Source organism: Pan troglodytes, chromosome 16 (genome assembly GCF_028858775.2).
Source record: "Pan troglodytes isolate AG18354 chromosome 16, NHGRI_mPanTro3-v2.0_pri, whole genome shotgun sequence".
In the NCBI taxonomy this organism is placed as follows: domain Eukaryota; kingdom Metazoa; phylum Chordata; class Mammalia; order Primates; family Hominidae; genus Pan; species Pan troglodytes.
In genome coordinates, this window is record NC_072414.2 from 34,838,339 (window position 1) to 34,851,909 (window position 13,571).

The 13,571-nt window shown below is 38.8% G+C and overlaps 1 protein-coding gene across 10 annotated transcripts in view; it reads right to left on the reverse strand.

Moving 5' to 3' along the window:
* The window catches only part of TTBK2 (tau tubulin kinase 2), a 183,122-nt gene that overhangs the window by 124,183 nt on the left and 45,368 nt on the right, over positions 1-13,571 (reverse strand). For 5 of the 10 annotated variants that reach the window (XM_063794820.1, XM_063794818.1, XM_063794819.1 and 2 more), the window contains exon 3: positions 9,450-9,597. The exons of 4 other annotated variants lie outside the window; for them this stretch is intronic. In XM_063794820.1, the coding sequence (XP_063650890.1) occupies positions 9,450-9,597 (148 nt within the window). Of the gene's footprint in view, positions 1-8,282; positions 8,386-9,449; positions 9,598-13,571 lie in introns of those variants that run through there. One more of the 10 variants, XM_009428917.5, reaches the window with a different exon arrangement.

Here is a 13,571-nt window from a genome sequence, read left to right on the forward strand (position 1 = left end):
GCCCCTAGAACTGATAAACTTCAGTGAAGTTTCAGTATACAAAACCAACGTACAAAAATCAGTAGCATTTCTATAGACTAATAATGTTCTAGCTGAGAGTCAAATCAAGAACACAAGCCTGTTTAAATAGCCACCAAAAAAAGAATGAAAAATAAATGAAACACCTAGGAATACAGCTAAGCAAGGAGGTAAAAGATCTCTACAAGGAGAACTATAAAACATTGCTGAAAGAAATCAGGAATGACATAAATAAATGTTAAAACATTCCATGCTCATGGACTGGAAGAATCAGTATTGTTAAAATGGCCATACTACCCAAAGCAATTTGCAGATTCAACACTACTCCTATCAAACTACCAATGTCATTTTTCACAGAATTAGAAAAAAAAATTCTAAAATTCTAAAATTCATATGGAACCAAAAAAGAACCCAAATATCCAAAGCAGTCTTAAGCAAAAAAGAGCAAAGCATCACATTACCCAACTTAAAACTATAGTATAAAGCAACAATACAAACAAAACAGCATGGTACTGGCACAAAAACAGACACACAGACCAATGGAACAGGTTAGAGAACCCAGAAATAAAACCACACACCTATAACCAACTGATCTTTGACAAAAGTCAACAAGAGCAAGAAATGTGGAAAGGCCTCCCTATTCAATAAATGGTGCTGGGATAACTTGCTGGCCATATGCAGAAAATTGAAACTAGACCCCTATCTTTCACCACATACAAAAATTAACTCAAGATGAATTAAAGACTTAAATGTAAGCCTTCAAAGTAAAAAATCCTACAAGAAAACCTAGGAAATACCTTTGTTGACATTGGCCTTGGCAAAGGCATTTTGGCTAAGTCCCCAGAAGTAACTGCAACGATAACAAAAATTGACAGGTGGGACCTATTTGAACTAAAGAACTTCCACAAAGCAACCTAGAAACTACCAACAGAGGAAATAGACAACCTACAGAATGGGAGAAATTATTTGCAAACTATGTATCCTCCAAAGGTCTAATAATCAGAATTTATAAGAAACTTAAAAAAATGAACAATAAAAAACAAATCACCCTATTTTAAAACAGGCAAAGGACAAAGTGAAATATTAAAGTGTTCAGAGAAGGCCAGGCGTGGTGGCTCACGCCTATAATCCCAGCACTTTGGGAGGCCAAAGCAGGCAGATCACCTGAAGTCAGGAGTTCAAAACCAGCCTGACCAACAAGGAAAAACCCCATATCTGCTAAAAATACAAAATTAGCCAGGCATGGTGGCACATGCCTGTAATCGCAAATACTCGGGAGGCTGAGGCAGGAGAATCCCTTGAACCCGGGAGGCGAAGCTTGCAGTGAGCTGAGATAGTGCCACTGCACCCCAGCCTAGGCAATAAGAACGAAACTCCGTCTCGAAAAAAAAGAAAAAAAAAGTGTTCAGAGAAAAACTCACCAACCTAGATTCTATACCCCCCAAAATTATCCTTCAAAAATGAAGGAGAAATAGACTTTCTCAGACAAAAATTGAGGTAATTTTTTGGCAGTAGACTTCTCTTACAAGACATGTTAAAAGTTCTTTGGAGAGAAGGAAAGTAATATAGGGTAGAAACCCAGATGTGAAGAAGGAAAAAGTGAAGGCAACATAATAAATTATTTTTCTTATGCTTAATTGATCTAAGAGATAACAGTTTGCTCAAAATAACAATAGCAACAATGTACTTAATTATGTATGCTTATGTATATATTTTGTGCATATAAATATATATACATGCTTATGTATGCTGAATATATATGATGACTACGATGATATAAAGGACAGGAGGGAGAAATTAGGATCATTTTATTACAAGAAAATATCTTCACATTACCTTTGAAGTGGTATAATGTTATTTGAAAGTGGACTTGGATTAGTTATAAATCTGTATTGCAAAATCTAGGGCAATCACTAAAAAAAGTAAAAACAGAAGTATAATTGATATGTTAAGAAAGGAGAGAAGGCCGGGCACAGTGGCTGTAATCCCAGTACTATGGACGGTCGAGGTGGATCAATTGATGGAGGTCAGAAGTTAGACCAGCCTGGCCAACATGAAACCAGCCTAGCCAACATGGTGAAACCCTGTCTCTACTAAAAACACAAAAATTAGATGGGCACAGTGGCACGCATCTGTAGTCTCAACTACTTGGGAGGCTGAGGTGGGAGGATCACTTGAGCCCAGGAGGCAGAGGTTGCAGTGAGCCGAGACTGCGTCACTGGCACTCCAGCCTGGGCGACAGAGTGAGACTCTATCTAAAAACAAAAACTACAAAAGACAGAAAAAGAGTGGAAGACAAAAATAATAATAATAATAATTTAAAAAACCAACAACAGGCTGGGCACAGTCGTGCACACCCTTGTAATCCCAGCACTTTGTGAGGCTGAGGCAGGAGGATCACCTGAGGCCAGGAGTTGGGGGCCGGTCTGGGCAACATAGCGAGACTCTGTATCCATCAACTTTTTAAAAATTAGCTAGGCATGGCAGCACACACCTGTAGTCCCAGTTACTTAGGAAGCCAAAGCAAGAGGATCACTTGAGCCCAGGAGTTCAAAGCTGCAGTTAGCTATGATCACACCGCTGCACTCTAGCCTGGATGACAGAGTGAGACTCCATTTCAAAAAAGAAAAGAAAAGAAACAAAGAACAAGACAACAGATAGAAAACAATTAACAAAAATGGTAGATATGAATCTACCTATACAAACAATCACTTCAAACATCAATGGTCTAAATGTACCAAATAAAAGAGACTGGACAGACTAAATCAAAAAACAAAACCCAATTGTATGTTGTCTACAACAAACTCACTTTAAGTATGTAAATACAAATAAAGCAAATGGATGTAAATTATATACCATACTAATACTCAAAAGAAAGTAAATATTGCTATATTAATTTGACAGAGCAGGCTGTATGTCAAGAAAAATGAACAAGTATAAAGAAGGGCATCATAGCCAAGCACAGTAGCTTACACCTGTAACCCCAGCTATTCGGGAGTCTGAGGCAGGAGGATCACTGAAGTCAGGGGTTCAGGACCAGCCTGAACAACCTAGTGAGTACATCTCCAAGAAAATTAATAATAATAGTAATAATAATAAAAGAAGAGTATTACATAATGATAAAGGGGTCAATTCTCTAAGAGGCCATATACTATGTGTCTCATAATATCTAGAAACATGCATGCATCTAACAACAGAGCTTCAAACTACATGAGGTAAAAAACAATAGAACTGTAAGGAGAAAGATGAATGCACTATTATAGCTGGAGACTTCAAAACTCTTCTATCAGAAATGAACAGATCCAGCAGCCGGAAAATCAGTAAAGACATAGCTGAACTAAACAATATCATCAATTAACTAGATATAACTGACATCTATAGACTACTTAAACCAACGACAGCAGAATACACATTCTCACGCTCACACAGAATATTCACCAAGACAGATCACATTCTGAGTGCTATAAAACATACCCTAACAAACTTAAAAAAATGGAAATCATACAATGTCTGCTCTCAGAACACAGTGGAATTAAACTAGAGATCATATTAGAAAGACAACTGGGAAAATTCTGAAATACATGGAGATTAATACAATGCACTTCTAAATAACACAGGAGTCAAAGAACTATCATAAGAAGTTTTAAACTACTTCACACTAAATAAAAATAAAAACATAACATCAAAATTTCTGGGATGCACTGAAAAAGGTGCTTGAAGGGGAATTTATAGCACTGAGTGCATGTATTAGAAAAGAAAGATCTAGGCCGGGCGCGGTGGCTCACACCTGTAATCCCAGCACTTTGAGAAGCCAAGGCGGGCGGATCACGAGGTCAGGAGATCGAGACCATCCTGGCTAACACGGTGAAACCCCGTCTCTACTAAAAATACAAAAAATTAGCCGGCCATGGTGGCGGGCGCCTGTAGTCCCAGCTACTAGGGAGGCTGAGGCAAGAGAATGGCGTGAACCTGGGAGGCAGAGCTTGCAGTGAGCCGAGATATCGCACCACTGCACTCCAGCCTGGGTGACAGAGGGAGACTCCGTCTCAAAAAAAAAAAAGAAAAGAAAAGAAAAGAAAGATCTAAAATCAATAACCAAAGTTTTTACTTTAGGAAACTAGAAAACAGAAAGCAAATTAAAGCAGAAGAGCAGAAATAATAAAAATTAGAGCAGAAATCAATCAAATTAAACATAGAAAATCAATAGAGAAAATTCAAAATATTTGCAAAAGACCTATATGATAAAAGACTGATATCCAAATATTTGAAGAATTCTAAAAACTCAACAGTAAGAAAACAAATAACCTGATTTTAAAATGGGCCAAAAACTTCTGACACCCCACCAAAGAAGATATACAGATGGCAAATAAGCACATGAAAAAGCACTCCATATCACACATCACTAGATAAATGCAAATTAATGACAATGAGATGTCACTACACACCTATTTGATGGCCAAAATCCAGAACACTGACAATACCAAATGCTGGTGAGGATGTGGAACAACAGGAACTCTCATTCATTGCTGATGAGAACGCAAAATGATACAGCCACTTTGGAAGAAAATTTGGCAGTTACTTACAAAACTAAACATACTCTTATTATCAAATCCAGCAATGATGCTCTTTGGTATTTACCCAAACAAGTAGAAAACTTATATCCACACAAAAATCTGCACAGCAACCAAGATATCCCTCAGTAGGTGAATGGATAAATGAACTGTGGTACCTCTAGACAATGGAATATTATTAAATGTTAAAAAGAAATGACCTATCAAGCCATGAAAAGATGTGGAGGAAACTTAAGTGCATATTACTAAGTGAAAGAAGCCAATAGTGTATGATTCTAAATATATGACATCTGGAGAAGGTAAAATTAAAGAGAAAGTAAAAAGATTAGTCATTACCAGAGTTTAGGAGGCAGGGAAACAGTGCACAGAGGATTTTTAGGGCAGTAAAAATAGAGAGAGATGGTTCCTGACATACGATGGTTCCACTTACAATTTTTCAACTTAAATGGGTTTATCAGGACATAACCCCATCATAACTTGAGGAGCACCTATATACACACAATGGTGGATACATGTCATTACACATTCGTCCAGACCCACAGAATGTTCAGTAAGAGTGAACCCTATTGTAAACTATGGGATCTGGGTGATAATGATGTATCAATGTAGGTTCATCAATTGTAACAAATGTACAGCTGTGGGGATGATGATACTGAGGGAGTACATGCATGTGTGAGGGCAGGCAATATATAGGATACCTCTATACTTTCCTCTCAATTTTGCTGTGAACCTAAAACTGCTCTTTTTAAAAAAGTCTTTTAAAAATTAGGGAAAAAAGTAAATTTAATATTTGCCTGTCTCAGGCTGGGTGTGGTGGTTCACACCTTTAATCCCAACATTCTGGGAGGCCGAGGCAAGAGGACTGCTTGAGCCCAGGAATTTGAGACCAGCCTGGGCAACAAAGCCAGACTCTACATCTCTATAAAAAAAAAAAAAAAAATTAGCTGAGTGTGGTGGCACACACCTGTGGTCCCAGCTACTCTGGAGGCTGAGGCCAGAGGACTGGTTGAGCCACAAGATCGAGGCTGCAGTGAGCTGTGTTTGGGCCACTGCACTACAGCCTGGACGACAGAGTGAGACCTTGTCTCAAAAATAAATAAATAAATAAATAAATAAATAAATCAAAGATGTGCCTGTCTTACTTCAGGATTCTACACGTGTACCAAATTCTATTAAGACTAGAATGGAAATCTAACTTTTTTAGAAGTACTGATGGTTCCTGAGGAACCATCATTTTACTGTAGAAATTACTAGTGATCAGATTTGAAATCAAAGGAGAGAAGTGTTTTTTCTCTTACAATGGCACTGCAAATCTATACTTTTTTATTTGAGACAGGGTCTGGCTCCATTGCCCAGGCTAAAGTACAATGGTGCCTTCTTGGCTCACTGCAACCTCCACCTTCTGGGCTCAAGCGATTCTCATACCTCAGCCTCCAGGGTAGCTGAGATGACAGGCGCACGCCACCACGCTTGGCTAAATTTTGAATTTTTTAGTAGAGATGGGGTTTTACCATGTCGCCCAGACTGGTCTCAAATTCCCGACCTCAGGTGATCCACCCACCTTGGCCTCCCGAAGTGCTGGGATTACAGGCATGAGCCACCACGCCTGGCCTAAATTATACTTATTAAAAAGAAAAAAAAAAAAAAACCTGGTGTGTTGAGATACAGCACAAGAGATCATGAAAACTGAGAAAAAAACAACAAAATAATTTTGTAATAAAGAAAATGGAGAAGTGAAGATAGGTAGATATCATTACAAAACATTCATTTAAAGTTGAAGAAAAAGGAATCTAACAGATTAGAATGGCAATGACCACCTTTGCAGTTTCAAAGCAAATAAACTGAAAAACAAAGGATGAAGATAGTAGAGCTGCAAATGGAGAGGGCGAAGAGACACACATAAATGTTTATTCAGAGATGTATCTCTGAAAAATGCTGTGAATAAAAGGATAGGCCTAATAAATTTTAGGGCTATACTTATTAGGAATACTTTAGAGAATAATAATAATAAGGTATAGAAGTACTATCTAATAGGCTTATAAATAGATAATTTAGTTTATAAGTAGCTAAAACATTCAAATACATTTGTAAAAACCAAGTAAAATTCAAGAGTCTTGGCCAGGTGTAGTGGCTCACACCTGTAATCCCAACACTTTGGAAAGCCAGGACAGGAGGACTGTCTGAAGTCTGGAGTTACTTGCCTGGCCAACATGGTGAAACCCCATCTCTACTAAAAATACAAAAAATTAGCTGGGCATGGTGGCACCCACCCGTAGTCCCAGCTACTTGGGAGGCTGAGGCAGGAGAATCACTTGAACCCAGGAGGCGGAGGTTGCAGTGAGCTGATATTGTGCCACTGCACTCCAGCCTGGGCAACAGAGCAAGACTCCATCACAAATAATAATAATAATAATAATAATAATAACAATAATAATAATAATAAAATTCGAGAGTCTAGCTTGATTCATTAGAGAATTGCAGGTTACATCCAGAATATTTCTGAAAACTTTGAAAAGAGAGTAATCTGACACAGCAGCATGGGGGAAGGTCACTCAGAAAATATGGGGTGAAATGCTAAGGGCTTCACACTTTAGGGTCAAAGAGAAAGGAAAATACTAGTAATGAGAGTTTTGCCTGAACTGAGAAAATCTAGGGTTGTTAAGTACAGAAAAGACTACGAGAAAGAAAACTGAGAACTGAGGGAATGTGAGAACAGACAATATGTGAATTTTGAGAAGAGGAATTGGTTTATTAAAAGGAACAAAATTAGGGGTGGGCTAATTCATCATAAAATATCTTTTCATCTTGTTAAAAAAAAAAATCGCGGCCAGGTGCAGTGGCTCATGTCTGTAATCCCAGTACTTTGGGAGACCGAGGTGGGCAGATCATGAGGTCAAGAGATCGAGACCATCCTGGCCAACATGGTGAAACCCCATCTCTACTAAAAGTACAAAAATTAGCTGGGTGTGGTGGTGTGTGCCTGTAGTCCCAGCTACTCAGGAGGCTGAGGCAGGAGAATCGCTTGAACCCCAGAGGTGGAGGCTGCAGTGAGCCAAGATCGTGCCACCGTACTCCAGTGTGGTGACAGAACAAGACTCCGTCTCAAAAAAAAAAAAAAAAAAAAATCCTTATCCCAGCTATCAAAAATTGAACATCAATTTAAAAATCAACAAATCCTATAAAGGGTTAGCATCTGGTTAAATACCTTTTCCTTACATTCAGCCTTTTCACTGGGATCATTCAGTAAGAAGTCATTAGGCCAACATGACAGCAAGAGCAGCTCCATAAAAATGTTATCAGAACGGTCCAGATTACAAAGCACCCTCAACAAAATGAAGCTGTGAGGAATAAGTATGCAGAAGGCATAAGTTAGGAAGCCAAGAGAAGAGAGTCAAGGACTACCTCACTGAAATAGGGACCAGAAGATTAAAAATCAATTTATTTTTGGAAAATGAAGGGTTCTTAAGAATGGGATGTCATGTGGTTATAAGCAGATAGGAAAAATATTTTAGTTAATAACATGAAAAATAAAATACAAGAAAAGGAGACAGCTAGCATCCAAGGGTCTCTAACTCATTCATAAAAGGTACTAAACTGATCTTCAAGTTTTATCAAATAGAATCCTGAGTAAACCATACACAAGATAAGCAGGAGAACCTCCTGAAGGGGTGGCAAAGCTGTATCCTGCCTCACCTGGAAGCATCTCCTTGGAGCCAAGTAGGAGAAAGGTGAAGTGGCACTATCCACACCAAGCTGATGCTGACATACCCTTCATGGGCTTGGCTGATAGTAAAACAGGTATCCTGGGATCTGTGCAACCCAGGAAGATGTAGCTCTGGCTGTACCTGTTTGTAGCCTCTACACCACTGAGTTGAGAACAACAACTCAAGAGAAATGTGGAGAAAATAGAAAAGGTCAGAAAAAGAAAGAGCCATCCTTTTACCTATTCTTTCTTCTCCAATTATTTATTTTTCCAGTATTGACAATAGGTGTTAATCTATCCACTGTTTTCCTGATTTACCATGTTGTGGAGATGCTAAGTTTGAGCTAAAAATTACTATAAAAACAGATCTATAATTTTACTGCCATCATTCTCTAATCAAATGAGCCAACTGGTAGAGAAACTTGGATACACTTGGGGCAAAGGAAAATGATCATCCCTATTTAATTTTGTTTCAGATCAAACATTTAAACATCAGTAATATCAGAGAGTATGTCATTAAGCTGAGAATACAAAGGTGAACACAAACTAGCAATATATTCAGGGTTTTATACCACTGGATTCATGTCAGAAAAAAAAATTATTCATTCTTGTAATAAAAACAAATAGGGCCCAAGTAGTAAAACGGACTTCAAAAATGACGACAGGGCCAGAAACAGTTATTCTCTGAAACTGAAGCTAATATGAATCAACATATAATCAACAGTATTATTTTTAATCCATCCTGCAGTGTGATTTGAAGGCAGCTTCCTTACTGTGATTAAAACATATTTAACATCCAAAGACATGAGTAGAGACAACTCAGAGGTATCTGTTATTGGTAGTTTAAAAAAGAAAGGCAAATAGCAGACTTATGACAATACTTTCCGAAGCAGTAAAAATTCTGCTAATTCACACTCTCTTATCCTTACTCCATGAAAAAGAACTCCCAAAGCCCAATTATTCTAAGTAATTACATACTTCTACTACTACTAACTCGTTATAAAATTTCCAAGAGAAAAATGCTCAGCGTATTTATACCCGGCTGACACCAGTACATTCAATTAGTACTTAAAGAATGTAATTAAGGTTCAGGAAGATACAAATAAATTATAAATTATCATACAAATCATAAATTGTATATTCTACAAAGGGCTTACCTTGCAGCTTTTTCAAAACAGCAACTTCCATTTTCAGAACTTGTTTTGGTTGTTGAGCTGATTCCACCTTCAGTGCAACATTTTCCCTGGTGAGCATGTCCAAGGCATCGTAAATTTCTCCAAAGCCCCCACCCCCAATCTTTCTCAACTGCACAGAAAATAAAAAAACACACACTCTAAATTACTAGAAGATTCTAACTTGAAAGCAATTGATCTCTTATATTTAGAAAATGTATAATTTTATAATCTGTTTTTTGATAAAATATTTAAATATTGTTAAATTAACTATGTATATGCCAAGAAGAAAACATATGCCTGAAAATAACATCAAAACCTTTCCCCACAGGTTTATCCACAACAAAGTAATGAAATTATTTCACTCACAAACAATTTTAAAATTTGGTCAACAGCCAGCATCAGAAATGTCACCAACAATACAGTATTTGAAAGAATCACTTCCCACAAATGCCAGTCTACAACCAGATTTGTTGTTTTAATTTTAAGGAAGACTTTTTAAACTTTTTAAACTATGAAATCCTGGCTGAGTGCAGTGGCTCACACCTGTAAACCTAGCACTTTGGGAGGCCAAGGCGGGCGGCTCACTTGAAGTCAGGAGTTCGAGACCAGCCTGGCCAACATGGTGAAACCCCCATCTCTACTAAAAAATACAAAAATTAGCCAGGCGTGGTGGTACATGCCTGTAATCCCAGCTACTTAGGAGGCTGAGGCAGGATAATTGCTTGAACCCAGGAGGCAGAGGCAGAAGTAAGCCAAGATCCTGCCACTGCATTCCAACCTGGGTGACAGAGAGAGACTCCATCTCAAAAATGAAAAAAACAAAAAACACTACAAAATCACCCAGCCCTCTCACCACCACTTACCATTCTCTCTGAGGTACCTAACAGGGTCCACAGAGCAGGCAGAGAACTCTAGTACCAAACTATCCCAGAATTCACTATACATCTATTTATTCAAATAAGAGTAAAAAAAATCAATTTAAGCAAGTTCAACAAGCACTATTCTCTCTGATAAAATAAATATGTTAGCTTAACTGGGGAATATCAGGATGCTGGTGTGAGTATCATAAGCAAGTTCTGAAGAGTCAGTGGCAAGTGCACCTGTAGTGTCTGAAAGCTGGGTTGTGGGGGTAGATACTTCAAGCTAGATACAGCAATTTTTTTCCATTTCCTGAAACTAGGTTGTCTCCTTATCACATTATCCAACATCCAGGATGTGATATAATGTAGGAAGTCATCATAGGCACAGGGTCCTAAATCATAACCAGCTCAAGACACCCCAGCTCCATGTTCTACCTCTTTCTCCACTTGATCTTCACTGATTACTATATCTAGGTTAATTTCTTTATCTTCTGAATTTCTACAGTAATTATTTATTTAATCATTCAATTAATCACTTTACCAGGCCATACCTCAGATAGCACTTGTATTATTGCCTTGTACTTTTTAAATTAAAGACCTGTCCATGAAATAACTTGTTTTCAAACTGTCATGTTGCTTAACTTTCCATTGTCAATGTCCTATCCTGCTACAGAGAAACTAAGCCTCTTCAAAGAGATGGCCATTTGTTCTATTCTATTTCCTTGTGTCCCCCATAGCATTTGGCAAAGTGCTAACTTATAAATATGATCCTATATTTATTACTTTGCACATGTGAGCCATAATCCTTCTTTATTTATTTATTTTATTTTTTTATTTTTTGAGTTGGTAGTCTCACACTGTTGCCAGGGCTGGAGTGCAGTGGCATGATCTTGGCCCACTGTAACCTCTGCCTCCTGGGTTCAAGCAATTCTCCTGCCTCAGCCTCCCCAGTAGCTGGGATTACAGGTGTGCACCACCACGCTTGGCTAATTTTTGTATTTTCAGTAGAGATGGGGTCTCACCATGTTGGCCAGGCTGGTCTCAAACTCCTGATCACAGGTGATCCACCCACCTCTGCCTCCCAAAGTGCTGGGATTCCAGGCGTGAGCCACCACACCCGGCCGATCCTGCTTTATTTTCATTTGGTGATGGGAAAGGAATACTACTTGAAACTACAGGATGAGTTCAAGATTTTTTTAAAGTTCCAGAAGTGGCCGGGTGCGGTGGCTCACACCTGTAATCCCAGCACTTTGGGAGGCCGAGGCGGGCGGATCATGAAGTCAGGAGTTTGAGAGCAGCCTGACCAACATCGTGAAACCCCGTCTCTACTAAAATTATAAAAATTAACCGGGCGTGGTGGCATGTGCCTGTAATCCCAGCTACTCAGGAGGCTGAGACAGGAGAATCGCTTGAACCTGGGAGGCAGAGGTTGCAGTGAGCCAAGATCACACCATTGCACTCCAGCCTGGGCGACAGTGTGAGACTCTGCCTCAAAAAAAAAAAAAAAAATTGATACTTATGATTCTTTATATTTTGTCCATTAAATAAAACCTAGTGTAGGTTTAAAAACTCATAAACAGTACCAAACAGATTCCTTTCTAACTAAGGACTGATAGAGGTAGCTTCATGTTTTACCTCACAAAAAACCTTACCAAATGACAGAATAAAACATCTAGGCTGAAGTAAATGTTCTTGCTTCTTAGTCTATTTCTATTCCTATAATGCCATTTAAACATTAATACAGCATTTTTTAATTGGCCTGACAAAGCCCTAAGAAATTATCAAGGTTTATGAGGCAAAGAGACAGAGGCAGTTTAGTATGATTGGGGTACACAGATTACAAGAAGAATAGAGGTAAGGTCTGTGGAAGATTGTATTTTCCAACGATAGGCACAACAATATCATCCATTCCTGCTCTTCTTCAATGTGAAGAAAACCTTTCACACTGATGAAAACAATGTGACCTTGCTACTCCCCCACCAAGAGGTAGAGTCCATTTTCCCCTTAACTGTTTTCATCAACAGAATAGGGCAAAGTGACACTGTGCCAGCTCTGAGGATTGCCCTTAACCAGCCTGGGAGCTTCCATTTCCTGTCTCTTGAAAGCTAGCTACCATGTAAGAAATGGGACCATCTTGCCAGGCACAGTGGCTCACATCTGTAATCCCAGCACTTTGGGAGGTCGAGTCAGGTGAATCACCTGAGGTCGGGAGTTCCAGACGAGACTGGCCAACATGGCAAAACCCCGTCTCTACTAAAAATACAAAAATTAGCCAGTGTGATGGCGCGTGCCTGTAATCCCAGCTACTTGGGAGGCTGAGGCAGGAGAGTCGCTTGAACCCGGGAGGCGCAGGCTGCAGTGAGCTGAGATCACGCCTCTGCACTCCAGCCTGGGCGACAGAGCAAGACTCCGTCTCAAAAAAAAAAAAAAAAAAAAAGAAATGGGACCATCCTGAGAAGCCACAGCCACATGGAGATGCCCTAGAAAATGAGCCACCAGGTTGGGGGTTGGGGGTTGGGGGTGAAGAGCTAAGGACCTCAAGATACCAGACAAGTGAGTGAAGAAACCATGTATAAATGGATCCTCTAACCAAAACAATCTTCCTAGTGCCACATGGTTAAGAGACAAATCACCCAGGCAAACTCTTCCCAAATTCCTACGTCACAAAACTGTAAGCAAAATAAGCCTCTAAATTTTGATGTAGTTTGTTATATAACAATAAATAACTAAAACACCATCCATAACAGTGAGCTTGTCATTTTTTTTTTAACTAAAAATGCCACTATGCCCTCCCAAATTTTGGAGATAGGTTGCTCAGATATATTAGTTCTAATTACCAGGACAAGGGAACCATGCCAATCAAGGGTTTCACTTGTCACCTTTTGATATGTCCACTGGAGAACAAACCAGCCTTAACACAGTGCTTACTATAATCCTCTCACCAAAGCAACACTCATGTCTGACTTACATAAAAGATTAGCAACTGCTGAATCTCCCTGCACTAGTCCATGATAATGACATAGTTTTCTTATATTTGGTCAAGTAAATTTTCAAAGCCTACTGACTTACCTAATCAGTAAAACACATTGTACCATACAAATAAAAAATAAAAATTCTATTTCTAAAGGGTCTTCTTTTTCCAATCTGTTCATAGATTAAGGAAACCATTAAAATAGCTTTGTGAAACCTACTAATGGAAAAAAACTTTGGTGGACTGTGTAGCAATAAAAAAATATTTAAATAT